The 15221-nt window shown below is 23.7% G+C and overlaps 2 protein-coding genes across 5 annotated transcripts in view; both read left to right on the top strand.

The window, feature by feature from the left end:
- The window catches only part of LOC126899772 (protein Spindly-like), a 7198-nt gene extending 3840 nt beyond the window's left edge, over positions 1 to 3358 (top strand). For both annotated transcript variants that reach the window (XM_050674960.1, XM_050674961.1), the window contains 6 exons: positions 593 to 751; positions 1217 to 1423; positions 1483 to 1581; positions 1671 to 1789; positions 2295 to 2470; positions 3009 to 3358. In XM_050674960.1, the coding sequence (XP_050530917.1) occupies positions 593 to 751; positions 1217 to 1423; positions 1483 to 1581; positions 1671 to 1789; positions 2295 to 2470; positions 3009 to 3184 (936 nt within the window). In that variant the 3' untranslated portion in view covers positions 3185 to 3358. The remainder of the gene's footprint in view (positions 1 to 592; positions 752 to 1216; positions 1424 to 1482; positions 1582 to 1670; positions 1790 to 2294; positions 2471 to 3008) is intronic.
- Positions 3359 to 5644: 2286 nt separating this feature from the next.
- LOC126899771 (aladin-like) lies at positions 5645 to 14792 on the top strand. 3 transcript variants are annotated; one of them, XM_050674957.1, is made up of 10 exons: positions 5648 to 6085; positions 8079 to 8188; positions 8611 to 8743; positions 10811 to 11010; positions 11074 to 11233; positions 11307 to 11476; positions 11538 to 11771; positions 12689 to 12820; positions 12886 to 12970; positions 14616 to 14792. In XM_050674957.1, the coding sequence occupies exons 1-10, from the start codon at positions 5987 to 5989 to the stop codon at positions 14745 to 14747; spliced, it is 1455 nt and encodes a 484-aa protein (XP_050530914.1). In that variant the 5' UTR covers positions 5648 to 5986; the 3' UTR covers positions 14748 to 14792. The 3 variants fall into 3 exon arrangements, with proteins under 3 accessions (XP_050530916.1, XP_050530914.1, XP_050530915.1); XM_050674958.1 differs by lacking the exon at positions 8079 to 8188 and having other exon boundaries at positions 5974 to 6085; XM_050674959.1 differs by lacking the exons at positions 8079 to 8188; positions 8611 to 8743 and having other exon boundaries at positions 5645 to 6085.
- Positions 14793 to 15221: the final 429 nt, after the last annotated feature.

Below are 15221 nucleotides of genomic sequence, written 5' to 3'. Positions count from 1 at the left end.
TTTTTTTTTTTTTTTTTTTTTTTTTTTTTTTTTTTTATACTATCCATTTGTCAAAAATCGGGAGTTTGATGTTCAATAAAATCTTGTAATGTTCAAAAATTATTGTTAAACATATATTTTTATAATTATACAAAATACTTATTTTGTTTACTTAAATTAGTTTGTATTTAGGAAATGGTTTATAGGGTTTCTTTATGCTTTAAGTTTTTAATGCAAAACTCATTAAAAATCTTAATAATTTATTATGATCCTAATATTTAATAAATTAGTTTTTCTAGTTTTATTTATATTTATGATATTCAATGGAAAAAATAATATTTTATGTTTATCATAATTCAATATACAAATATTTAATTAAATAAAATTTTATATTGGATAGAAATTGTTCTAATAATAATTATCTTTATCAGTAGCAAATATTGAAGAAAAAAATATGAGTTCTTAAACTATTAAATTTTTTTTTAAGTACTAAAATTTTTGAAAACAGTTGAGAAATTGAAAAAAATTTGCCTAATCTTTCATTAAGCTTTAGATGTTATATAAGTTATTCATTTATTTTTTAATAATTATAGGTATATAATATTTTTTCCAGGAAAAATATGAAGAAATGCAAAATATGATTAAAGATCAAGAAAATGTTATTCTTGAAATTGATACTTTGAAAATTAAAGCTCTCGAAGAACTTGAAAATGTAAAAAATCAACTTGGTTTTAAAAACAATCAACTTAATGAATGGAAAGAAAAATATGAAGTATGTTTAACATTTTTCAAAATTCAATATTATGGTTCTTCATTTTATTTATGATAGTATTATTTTAGAAGTGCTGCTTGGATTAAAAAAAAAACGCTTTGAATGGCAGTAAAAAAATTATTAATAAATTTATCATAATATAAACTATATGTTGCTCACAGGTCTAAAGTATCATTAGATAAAATTTAAATATTCTAATGAATATGATAATTGTATGACTTTATGATGAAAAATTAAATTGATAAATATATAATTTTTGTGTTCAAATATTTAATATCGTTTTTAGAATTTTTTTAACAAATAAATGATTAGTTTGAATATTAATAAATATATTTTTTAATTGGTGAAAAATAAATCTTATTAACATTAATTAAATGTAGTTTTATATAAATAATTTAATAGTTTTAATTATTAAAATATTGTAGTTTCAATTTATGTTTTAATTTGAAATTTTATTTTTTTTAGGTATTACAAGATGATTGCAATATGTTACGTTTACAAATAAACAATACAAATAGTTTAAATGATCATAATAAAAGAGGGAATTCCTTATTTGCTGAAGTTGATGATAAGCGGCAAGCATTAACAGCTGAATTAGAAACAAAAAAAGAGAAGTATGAAACATTAAAAAAATGTTTGTCAAAAGCCAATCATGATAATAATCAAATGAAGGTAATGAAATTATGTGAATATTATACAATTTCTAAAAACATCAATGCATGAATATTTAGATGGAAATTATGAGACTAGAAAAACAACTATTAGAATCTGAAAAAACTGATGATTTGGAAAAATCAACCTTGATTCAAAGTTATAAAAATCGAATTAGTGTAAGTTGAACATTGAAAAATATAAACATAATAAATTGATTTTTAAATTTTGTTTTAATTATAATTAACTATATTTCTGTTGGAAATAGGATTTAGAAGCAAAAGTAAGAGATTTAGAAAAAAGGCCTGATACTCCTCAAGTTTTACAAATAGATAATTTGAATAATGAAGGCATGAATGTTGTATTGCAAATTGTGTCTGATGTTAGGTAAATAAACTAGTATTGTTTTATAAAGCTATTTTTACGTACATTTTAAAAACATTAGATAATTTAACCAAAAATATTTTAACTTAAATTATTTTTAATTTTTTTTTTGTCATTTAACAAAAAAGTTTGCATTTTTTAATGTAAATAATATGTTGATATAGGCAAACATTTAATATAGAACAATATATTATATTGTTAACTTAGTGAAAAACTCATTTATACACAATTAAAAAGATATATTTTTGTTAAATTTCATATAAATATGTTTGCAAAATTTAAAAAGTTAGTTTTAATGATAATGTTGGTGTTATCAAAATATAGAGCTTATAATTTCATTTGAAGATCATAAAATAAATTTATGAATCTTTAAATAAGTTCCTGTTTTAATAAATGTTATTTAATTTAAAAAATTTTAAAGGATTTGTGGTTTTAAATTTTAAAATTAAAAGCATTTTAAAATATATATGTTTTTATCATGTTGAATGTTTTATTTATTTTTGTTTAGGAAAGAAAAAAAAGCTCTTGAAGAAGAGATGAATAGAAGATCTGTTAGAGATATGGAAGCTAGGCAACAATGTTTCAAAGGTGAATGTGAAATCAGACAACTTAAAAAAGAAATGAGAAGAGACAAATTACAACTAAAAGAGTTGGAACAACAAATTTCTGCATTAAAAGCTAAAAGTAATTATAATTTAATTAAAAGTGTTATTAGTCACATTAAGATTTTCTTTATAAAGTAAAAATGAATCAATACAATTTATTTTTCATATTGTTTTTTTTTTCAAGCATTAATAAATTAATATAAATAAATCTTAAAACATTTGTATAACCCTTTATTTTGATATAATTTTTATTTATTAGTAAATACAATCCCAAAAATAATAAAACTTTATAATTAAATAATTAATATATATTATTTATAATCTACAAGAATTAAATTTTATTTTAATATGGTTTACATATTATGTTATAATTAACCAGTTTTTATGATTTTATAATATATAAGCTGACAATTAAAAATATAATGTTGAAGCTATTATTAGGATGTGCTTAAAAATACTTGATATGCTAGATAAATCAAAAATTGTACTTAACTAATTTAAGCTAAAAAAATAATTCTTTAAACATTTTTTATCTTACAAGAAATTAACTTCATGATAATATATACAATAAAAAGATTTGTTATACTAATTTTTTAAATATTATTTATAAATTTCAGTATCAAGTACCAAGGAAAACCATAAACTTGATGATAAATATAGTAGTAGTAAAGGCGTACATTTTCATGAAAATTGCAAGGTAGAAGATGGTGGTCCAGATATCAAACAAACAAAAAAAATTCCCCAGCCAGCTGTTTTAAACACTATAATGTTCCCTAAACTCGAAGAGATATAAATTTAAATGATATAATTAAATTTTTCATAAAATATTTTTTTAACTTTTGTAACTTTGTATTAATATTTTATGTTGATGTACACCTAAGTAAACATTTTTTGAAATTCATGTATATATTATTTATTTTTATATTTTTATAATTTCATTGTATTTTTAGTAAATTCTGTTAAAAGCTTATATAAGTAGTAACATATTATTTTATTACACATTTAAGTAGAGATAGTTTTTTAATTTAGTTCCTACACTAAGTAGTAATTTCATTTTCTTAGTATACAAACAAAATGATTTGTGAGAAGTAATTAAATATTTGAATATTGAATACTAGTGTTCAAGTGTAAGTTAATACTTAATGGGATTAATTACTTCTTGTTCTTCTTTTCTAATGGCTAAGCCTTGTCATAGCTATATCCTGGGTGCAGTGGTTTCCCGTTGCCTTCTGCTCTGGGAACATGGTGCTTTTTTTCGCCACCGTAGAAGCGCACGCATGGTCACCCATCCATTCACCTAAGGCGACAGGCGTGGTTTATCACTAGAGTTTTGTCAACAACTAGTGTGACCAACGCGCCACACCACGCCCTTGGGATTAATTTAGATCCAAAAAATTATAATAAACCGTAAAAATAATTTATAGTTTCTAAACTACGACAAAACAATTTTCATTCAATTACTGGGATAAACTTAATCACTAAAATAACATTGGATATAATTGAAATTGTTGGGAATCATTTAAATTTTTGTCCACTGTAATTAGATTCTTTTCAATTGAGAATAAAAGTTTTTTTATATCCCTTTTTTGCAGTGCTGCTATTCACGACATAATCACTTTTAATTTACAGGTATCTGTTAGTTTTAAATAAGAGCGGTTTGCCCTGCAAATAGTATGGAGGCTAGGAAGGAAAGAAGAAAAAAACTCAGCATAGTGGAGATGTGGCATAGTTGAGTCCTGTATAGATTTAATCTGACAGTGATTAAAACTATTTATAAAAAATGCTTCGATGCAAATCGATAGATAGTATTTAATTTTAAAAAATTGGTGGATTATTAAAAAAGCTACATGATCTGCTATTTCCATATTTATATCCTGATTAGAAGTTTTATGATTTATAATTAATATATAAATAATTATCTAATATAGTATAAAATTGATACTTAATAATTTAGTATTAAAATTTTTGCGGAGAAATTATAAAAAATTATATAGTAGTTATTATTTTTATGGCAAACAAATATAAAAGTTAAAGATCTTGGTCCAATACTTAAAAAATTTTTTTTTGTTATTTATAAATAAATATATTGGTCTACAAGACCAAAATAAACTTTTCTAAATCCATTTTTGCTCCGATTTCAAATCTGCAATTAGAGTTTCGCATATGGCCTAAATAATAACAAAATTTAATTAATATAATATATATTTATGTTTGATTATTATGTTACGTATGAATAATCAATAATTATACTTTAATTAAAAATAGGTTGAAAAAGTTCTACTTTCTATATGCATTTAAGTTTTCAAGTTTTGAACCACCTCTGTATAAAGAGAAATGATCCGATTTAAAAAAAAGTATGTCGAATAAAAGAGGTATGTAAAATAGTTATTATAAAAAAATTATAATTATAAAATTAAAAATATAAAAAATTTTTTTTATTAACTTTAACGTCAGTTTTCACAAAATTTTTTTTTCATTTTAAAGTATATTACATAAGCTTTAATTTATTATATACATAAAAGTGTCAATATTTCCGGAATTCTTTCAAAAATCAATTTTAAAAAGTTTTACTTTTTATATGCGTTTTTAAGCTTTAGGTAAAGACATCAAGCATCTATAAAAATAAAATTATATTGATTTGTTCATTTTTAAGAAATTTGTGGCAGTTTTAAGTAAAAAAAATTTCGAAAATTAGCGATTTTTAAATATGTAATTTTTTTGGAGATTTCCCTCAAAAAATCACTTTGTATAATAATATAATACAATTGAAAATATATTTAACTAACTAACTTGACACAAATAATTCAATTAATTAAATAAAAAAATTTATTTAAATAAATAATGTATTGATTTTGGGCGAGTATTCGTTAAAATAAAAAACGTAGCCCAGTAGAACATTCCCACCTATAACGTATTTGGACAAATATTTATAATATTTTTGATTCGTGTCACAAATTCCAATAACCGTCTAGAAGATGACGAATAACTAATGCCAATGAACAAATGTCAAACAATCGTACAAGTACACCATTCCCACTGTTTGATATTATAGATAAATAATTTATATTTAGAAAATATTCGAATAATGGAAACCCGGCTTATGGTCGACGAAGTTCCTTCTTATGGAGTCGAAAATATCTTGAATATTATCCGCAAAAGTGCTGTTTTAAAGGGTATTTGAGGTTATATGTATACATATATAAGCAAAGAATATATATATATATATAAGTATTAAGCATTTTATTTAAATAACACATTTATGGGATAATTCCACATTTTTATAGAAAAACCTTTATACTCTCAAATACCCCTAAAACAGTGATTTTTAAGACAACATATGAAATGTTTTCAAAAATAACGGAAACATTAAATATTGTAGGAGTATACGGTACACTGACTTTATCTTTTATCTCGTGGGAAATAGTAACGATAGTTAATCAAGAAACCGGTAATGATAAATTAAAGTAATTTTGTTTTCCGACGTTTATATGAGTTATGTTTATTGATAATGTTAGTTGTGTGAATGTATGAATGTGTGCTTTTTTTTTTTTTGAAAATCTGATTGGGTTTTAAACCTTGAAGAAATACAATAAATATGTGTTCTCTAAAAGATTTTCCGGAATTAGGTGAAAATAGTACCATTATAGACAATAACATGTCTTCTAGTTTTATGGTTAAACGAGTTAAGCCTCAAGTAAGTAAATTATTTAATAAAAAATAATAAGAGTTTGTGTTAATTTTAATTACATTGTTATTCATAATTATTTTTTTTTTAATTTCACAGTGTTTGTCAAAACCTATATAGGACATAAGGGGTAGGAATTCATATGGTTTAGCTTGTTTTAATGACATTTTTCAAATGTCAAAATACTAAGTGTTAGTATGTTTAAAAAAATGTGGAAATGTCTCATCTAAATATTCTAAAAGTATTATTTAATAGCTACACCTAATTTTCTACAGAGATGGATGAAATTACTAGAGAAACACAAGAAGAGGTGGGGTGGTGCCTGTTGTTTGCTAACAATATAGTGTTAATAGGAGGAAATAGGGATGAAATGAATTAAAGGGTAGAGGTGTGGAGATCAGCTCTTGAAGGAAAGGGATTAAGAATAAGTAGGAGTAAGACAGAATATATAGAATACGAGTTTGACATAAAAAAAAATAATTGTAGGCGGAATGAGATCAGTGACAATAAGCGAGGATGTGATAAGAGAATTGAAAAGTTTTAAGTATTTATGATCAGTTGTGCAAAAAGAATGATGGTATTGACGAGGATGTAAGACACAGGATTAAGTGCGTGTGGTTGAAGTGGAGAAAATCGTCTGATGTGTTATGTGATAAAAGAATTTCAATGAGGCTGAATGGTAAATTGTATAAGGCTATGTAAGACTAGCTATGATTCATGGTTCAGAGTGTTGGGCGGTTGACAAGAAAGTAGAGTAGAGAATGAGTGTAACAGAGATGGGAATGTTTAGATAGATGAGTGGAGTGAAGATAGGATTAAGGCAAAAAAAAAGAAGAAGACTACTTAATAGCTACAAACTGATAAGACACACATTTCTTTATAATAGTTTTTGTTCTGATTAATGTTAGTTTGCTAAAAATAGCAAAAGGGGAAAGTTGACAAATTCATTATTCCTCAAAATAAATCGCACATAGAAACAAGTCCTTACTGGTATAAAAGTTTTATGTGGTACACATTGTTACTCACTAGTATTAACACTCATGTGCATACGTTAATTTTAGTTGTGGTTAAAAAATCATATTTAGCGTGTTTTGATTTAATAAAGAGAAATGTTCTAAAAAATATCAATTTTCATAAAACATGTTGATAATTTTAATTTTTGTTATATACTGTAATAACTTTTTAAAAATTGGACGGATTTTGTAAAATTTTCATTGATGATACTTTACATTTGCCTTACCATCAACATACTTTTTTTGAAAATCCAATCATTAATCATAAATTATATAAGAAATTTATTTTTTAATTTTTGATAATTTTTCAAAAAATCTGCCTTTTTTAAACAGACATTAAATTTAAGCTAATACAATGTACTTCATGATGAAAAAAAAAAACCCCTTTTAAATCTTGATTTCTTGGAGTATTGAGCATTAAAGCTAACAATCATATGATTTTCAGTAAAAATGGTTGATTTTTAAGTGTTTTGCATAGCAATGGATTATCTATATCATTCAAAAAATTAAATCAAATGTAAAGAATATTTCTATCTGATTAAAAAAAGAAGACTTTCTAATGACTTGTCTTTACTGATTTAGTAATTTCTAAAAATGATAATCAAGTAATTTTTGTTAAATATTGTTAATTTTTTAATTTAATTACAAATTTTTATTCTGAAAAAGTTAGTAGAAGATTGATACAGAATTTTACTAACTAATAAGTTATAATAATATTATGATGGTAGATAGTAATCATAACTTTGATCAATAATTGAGGGACAAGTGGAGATATCTCTTGGTAAGATAAATTTTTATGGGAGCTAAATCATTATTTTGTTACCTTAGAATAACCCTAGTGATTTTTTAGATATAGAATATAGAATATAGATAAATATTATATACACTTTTATTATATATCTTATTAATTATATTGAATAATATACAATTAATTTGTAAAATATTGATATAAATTTAATTTATATATTAAATATGTTAACAAATTTTAGACTATTAACTATCCAAATATCATTATTCAGCTGCAAGTAGATAATGCTCCAGAAAATTTATTTTTACCAACTACACGACCAACCATACTTCAAAATATTATTAGTAAATAGTAAGAAAAATAATATAAAAACACAATAATAATTGTTTAATAAGATCCATGAATTATGAACAGTACTGACACAATTTTATATAATTATAGTTTTACAGTATTATTTTAAAATATGTTTTATTATTCAATTTAACCCGTTTATTTTCTATTAATATGTGACCCTGTTTTAAACCAAAATTATATCCAGATTTATCTGTTTTTACTTAAAATTTTTTTTTTACTTTTATTGCTCACATCATTTAGTATCTTTTGGTATTGAAACCACTATCACTGTTCTAGCTTAAAATAACGATAAAAACTTTAAAAAAGAAAAAAAAATCATGGGTACACTGTTATGTACTAAGGGTTTGAAAAAATTAAAATAAATGAAAAATGTATTAAAATTAAAATTTATTTATCAATAGTTTATTATTTTATTTTAGTATGAATGAGGGATTTTGGTCAGCTTGGGATGATTTGGAAAAATATATTGATGGAAATCAAAATAGTGTCTCTAAGATAATACACCCAATCAAATTTTTAATGTTGATGTTATCACCTAGAATGAACTTAAAAGTAATAGTCATTTATTTTACTGACTTATAGAATTTAATGTCTAAAAATATTTCTTTAATAAAAAAGTTTAACAATATTTTTATTATAGAATTTAATTTGGCCTAAGTATGATAAAACATATTGTTATTATTTATTTGTCTAAAGTTCCGGCTACTAGGTCATTAGCTTAATATCTTCTTAAATATTACAAATATATATAAAGTAATGTTACAATGCATGATAAATTTAAGTTTACGATAATGAGAACTTGTTTGAATTTGTTAAGTTGATTAATTTTGTTTTTGAGAGAAATCTTAGTATTTGAGGCAGAATCTATACTGCCCTAAAGAGCAATATAGATAATCAAAAACTTCATATGCATACTTGTCACCATTGTGGATATGCTGTTCGATTAAAATGTGTTTTACAGTATAAGGTATGTTGCAGCTTGTAAAATTTGGAGGCTTCTCTTTTGAACAGGTAAAGATAGATTATATTTGAGTTAAGTGTTTTTATTACTGATTCCTCTCTTCCTGTAAAGCTCCTCTCAGGTTTGTTTCTCTCACTTTCGTCCTTTAATTTAGATTGACATACATATTTCTCCGCTTGTGTTCTTTTGATGTATTAATTCTATCTCTTATGTAATTAATGTAACACGGGCGCCGGGAATGACGGCCGGTAATAGAAAGTGTACTGGAAATCATGTGAAAAAAAGAGGCACGGTACGGGATTAGAACCCGCGACTCAAGGCGTCGTATAGACAAACCTTACCACTAGGCCACTATGCACTTATGATTTAGATCCCGATACACTTTCATTTAGGTTGATAATGTGATGTGTGGCTGAGGGAAACAAGGTACCGTGTCAAATGATATCATTGTATGAATGAATCTGTAATTCAGATATGTTGTTGTTATTGACAGTTAATTTTCCTAATATATCTATTTGTATGTTTCTTGGTGCACTGCATCAAATTAATTTAATGTCTTGGCTTTCTCAAATGAGATTTGTGATTTTATTTTGAATTAACTAAGCAGTGTTTTATGGGTTATATAGGTTATATGAGTTTTTTGCTGTTTCAATAGCACTGAGTGAGTCATTTATTATTATGAATTTTTTTTGGTTTTTGATGTAATATCTATTGCTTTGATTGTAGTTATTGGTTCTATTGTATAGAAAGAACAATGGTAAACTATGTATTTCTTCAATATATAATGAGATTATTTGAAATTTGTTTTATTTAGGGTAGAATCAGTTCTTATATATCATACTATTAGTGTCTTTTTTGTGAATTGAGGTCAGTTCAGTGTTGATATCCAGTTTTATATTCCATTGAGTTTTTATTAACTATTCTCTGTTTATGATATTGTTGATTATTATATTATATTTGTATTATATGTTGTTAATTTTTTATAGGGCTTAAAGTTTGAGTAGTTTGTTTTAATTTTAGCTGCATGTCTTAGTGAGATATACAATTTTCTTTCTTCGAGTGATGGTTTCTGCTAGGTTGAGGATGTTGTCGACAGGGCTAATACAAAAAGCTCTCTAGCTAAAAGCATATTAATTAAAAAATATAATTTGTATTAAAAATTCTGTAATTTTTTTATTTACTTCTAATTATTATTTCTAGTCAGTGCCTGTTTTAGATATAATCGATGAATGTGATGGCACAAGGCACCTCTCCAAGAAAAATTCAATGTGCCAAGACATTTTCAAGATTTAGAAGTTTTTTTTATTTGCTTATTAAAAAATAAGGTCATAATTTTTTTACAGGGCACAAAAATAATACTTCCTTAGGGTTCTGAAAAGCCTAAAGCTGGCAAAAATTCTCGTTATGAATTTGTTCAACATTTTTTTCTTTGTTTTATTGTACTTTAATATACACATTTATATATAGGGTGTTTAGTAAGTAAGGAAACAGGTTTCTATTGTTTTCATTGTTTGTATCAATTGACCTGTTTCCTTACTTACTGAACACTCTGTATATATACAGTGCAAACTAAAACATTGAATACATATGAGAAAAAGTTTTTTTAGTTTATTAATCTATTATGATTTTTATAACTAATATTTGCAATTCTTTTGTAGGGTTCTGAAAATAAATTATCTGGTGTTAGCCGCACCAAGCTATGGTCTTCAAGTATTATTCGTTCTATGGCATGGCACCCTCAAACTTTTAAACTTGCAGTTGTATCTTCTTATGACACTATATTTGTTTATAACCAAAAAGGTATTGAAGCTAGAATAAAGAAAAAATCACAACGCTCTATTTTATCTTTAGCTTGGAGGTATGTTAATCTTACTTTAAATTAAATTTTGCAATAAAATCCATATGATAATTTTTTTTTTAGACCATTAAGCACTGGTACAATAGCAGTTGGATGTGAAAAAGGAATTTTTATTTGGAATATTGAATTTAGTGTTCTACATGCTAGACCTTCTGTTAATAATGTTTCTGAATTTGTGAGAGATGATCATAGATACATAACTGGTTTATCATGGAATAAAATGGTTTGTAAGATTATTTATTAAGATATGATCTTTGATGAGAAAAATTCATTGAAGTTTGATATTTATATAACAGGGTGATCTATTAATTTCTACTGCTGTGAGTTCAAAAACAATGTATGTATGGAGTTATCCATTAGGAAATAGTGTACCATTACGTAGAATTGGTACAGGTACATTGAACTTTGTTATTTGGTCACCTGATAACACAAAAGTATTTAGTTGCACAACTAATGAATCATTTAGGTAGAATTTTTATAAAAAAGAATAATTATGTATGTTTTAAAAAAATAAAATAATTTAATAGAATTTGGAATACTGATAAGTGGGTATCAGACAAGTGGTCTGTAAGTACCAAGTCAAGAGTGCAATGTGCATGTTGGTCTCCATGTAGTTTAATACTATTATTTGCAACAGATTCATGTCCTGCTGTAAATGCTATTGACTTTAGAAAATCTGATGTGTTTAATGAACCGTTAAATTATAAAAAAGTTGCTTGGCCTGTTATCGATTTAAAAAGCGAAAGGATTAATGATAAAAAGTATGTATTTTCATGTTCAAATGTAATTTTATCAAATATCTTTGGCTTATAGCTACTAATAGGCACCTAGAGCCTAAGGGTCAATATTAAATTTTAGAATAAAATTAGATAATTTCAAAACTAAAAAGTAAAATAAATTTTATTTATTTTTATTGGATTTTAAAGATCATAGTGATTTTTTTTTAAATATAGTACTATTTTTTATTTATTTTTATTGATTCTCCATACAAATTCATTGAATAGTGTTTTTCAATATTTAAATTCAATCATATTTTTTGTCACTTCTGTTCTAGATAACTGATATAATTCACAAAAATTACATGCCAGATATATTTTATCGAAGGAATAAATTATTTATGAAATAAATAAAATAAAACTAAAATGGTTATGCAATATAACATTTTAAGTTTACCAAAACATTTAAAATACAATAAATGTATATATAAATGATATAGTTATTTTACAATTCCTATTAATGTATTTTAACTGTTTATTATTTTTTTTGATAAATTTATTTAATTAAATGATCATCAAGTTGTAGAAATGTTAAATATAATTCAACATAGATGATTATTAAAATTTGTCAGGAATGCATTTAGCACAGATTTGTCATAGATGTAGATATTTTATAAGAGATGTTAAACCACGAAAAATCTTTTTTTGTGTTTATTAAGTTACTACTTCACTATATTTCAGCTTCATTTTAGTTGAATAACATTTAAAGAGTATAAATATTACTAGATTTTTTTATTGCTTAATAGTATTTTTTATTGAAATAATCAGAAATCTGTATCAATTACATGTTCTAAATGTACATGTATGGTTCTTCTTTACTCTCTTTTACTTTATGAAATGACTATTTTAACTGTACATTTTTATATGTATTTTTAATAAATAACAGTTTTTAATCATTCAAGCATTGGTGGCATACCCTCTGATATGTGCTGGGATCAAAATGGTAAACGATTAGCTATTACGTTTAAGGATAATAATTCAGTACTTATATTTACCACCTCTATAAACACAACTGTGGTTGATTGTATTCCTCTGTAAGTTACATTAGTAATTATTTTATAATTATTAAAAATTGATAATTATTTTTTTTAAATTTTAGTTGTATTATACAAGGATATTTAGATGAAGAACCTTCTGTTGTGGCATTTCAACCTTTATACGAAGCAGGATCTTTATTAACAATAGTAATTTTAAATATTATTATATTTTAAAATTTATTTAATGTAGTGCAAAAATTAGCCAAATAATTTAGAAAATAATATTAAGTTGCGTCATAGAGTAATATTTTAATAATTTATATTTAATAACTTTCTTGTGATTAGTTTTACATTCAAACAAGTTAAAACTTTCGTGATTTTTAAAATATCTTCAATTTTAAACTATTTACATAGTTAATCTTTAAAGTTACAATTATTATTCTAACATTATAATTATTGCAGTATTATTGCAAACCCAAAACAAAAATATTGTGTTAAAGATAAGTTTAAAATTGAAAAACAAATCTGACTTAAGTCTTAATATTTATTAGCTTATCATTGCAGCTGGAAAGTATTAATTTTACTATGATGTGTTTTTTATTTTTTTTGTCTGTTACCACTTTTTTTCAGCACTCACCAAATAAATTTTTTTCAACAATTCATCAAAACATCACAAATCGTATCTAGTCATAGACATCACCCTCAAAAATTAAAAAAATTTTCCTCGTTCCCCGTAAATGGGGAAAATCTCCAACAAAATTACTAATTTAAAAATCACTAATTTTTGACATATTTTCAATTTTTGTAATGAAAACTGCAATAACTTTTTTAAAAATAACTAAATTAATATAATTTTTTTGTTATAGATACATGAGATATTTACCTACCATTTTGTATATTTTTTTTTATAAATCTGACCCTTTACCTACCCACAGGGAAGTATTAAAAATGACAACATTTTCACAAAAAATTAACTTTTGAAAGTGTTCCAGAAATACTGACACTTATATTTATCTTAAATTAAAGCTAATATAATATACTTTATTATGGAAAAAAAAAATTTCAGACTTTATTGTGTTCATGGTGAAAATGGCTATCATGTGCTATTTATTTTATACTTTATAACTTTCTGAAAAATATATGGATCAATACAATTTTTTTATGAGATATATTATTTATATCTCTTTCATTCGACATTCTTTTTTTTTTAAATCGGACCATTGTCCCTTTATACAGGGAGGGTTTAAAACTTTAAAATGCATATAGAAAATAGAACTTTTTCAACTTATTTTTAATTAAAATATAATTATTGATTATTCATACGTAACATAATAATCAAACATAAATATTTGTTATATTAATTAGAAGGATTTTGTTATTTATTATTTATTTAGTCCATATGCGAAACTCTAATTGCAGATTCGAAATCAGTGTAAAAATGAGTTTAAAAAAGTATATTTTGGTCTTTGATGAAAATTTCTTGTAGACCAGTAAATTTATTTATAAATAACAAACAATTTTTTTTTAAGTATTGGATCAAGACCTTTAACTTTAATATTTGTTTGCCATAAAAATAATAACTACTATATAATTTTTATAATTTCTCCGCAAAAGTTTTAATACTAAATTATTAAGTATCAATTTTATACTATATTTATTTATTATGATAAACATTGCAAATTTATTTGATGTAAATTTAATTTGCATCAATGCTTTTTTTAAGATAGTGATTTTTCACTGTTGAGGGTTTGTTTATTAATTTCATTCCTTAAATTTATAGGAATGTAATACATTTTGTCTTTGTTATATTTTGTATGATGACTCAATGAAAATACTTTTTTTGTTTTTATAGGGTTGGTCTAATGGGAATATAGAATATGTTCCTTTTATGTATAATTCAAAACTCAAATGTGATCCAGAACTAACAGAAACAAGTTTTTTTCATTTAAAGCAAGAAAATAATATGTCAACTAGAGTTCACTAAAAATCTTAATCCGCTACTTTAAAACAATTTTACTAGAGAAATTAATATTATAATAATTTATTTTAACTATAGTTTTGAATTGTAATTATTATTTTTAATTTATAATTTATTATAGAACTATGTTTAATAAGTTTTATACAAGTGCAAAATATGTTTAAACATAACCTTTTTTTCAAATATCATTATTTGTTGCAAAATAATTTTGAAATTTATTTATTTATGAAGTATATTTTAAACATTTATCAGTAAATTGATTCCAGAAATTTATTAAATTAAGTATGTAATATAATAAAATTATAATATGAATGAAGTCGCAGGTAACTATATTCAAATAGTAAAACTTGAAAGTACTGGTAAAAAGTTTATGTTCACTTCAATATTTCTATAAAATGTACAAAAAGATTTTCCTCAATTATTGTTACTTATTTGTATTATTTATATATATATAAAAAAAAAAAGATAAAGCTCTTTAAA

The sequence above is a fragment of the Daktulosphaira vitifoliae genome, unplaced genomic scaffold, assembly GCF_025091365.1.
Source record: "Daktulosphaira vitifoliae isolate Bord-2020 unplaced genomic scaffold, ASM2509136v1 Scaffold_2, whole genome shotgun sequence".
Lineage (NCBI taxonomy): Eukaryota > Metazoa > Arthropoda > Insecta > Hemiptera > Phylloxeridae > Daktulosphaira > Daktulosphaira vitifoliae.
Note: the sequence above shows the minus strand (reverse complement) of the source record. Positions and strands in the feature narration are given on the sequence as shown.

Excerpts from the sequence above, each read along its gene's own strand:
- LOC126899771 (XM_050674957.1), top strand. The coding sequence starts at position 5,987 with ATGTGTTCTCTAAAAGATTTTCCGGAATTAGGTGAAAATAGTACCATT. Across the intron at positions 11,234-11,306 it reads GTTTATCATGGAATAAAATG|GGTGATCTATTAATTTCTAC; the intron begins GTTTGTAAGATT and ends TTTATATAACAG. Across the intron at positions 11,477-11,537 it reads ACAACTAATGAATCATTTAG|AATTTGGAATACTGATAAGT; the intron begins GTAGAATTTTTA and ends ATAATTTAATAG.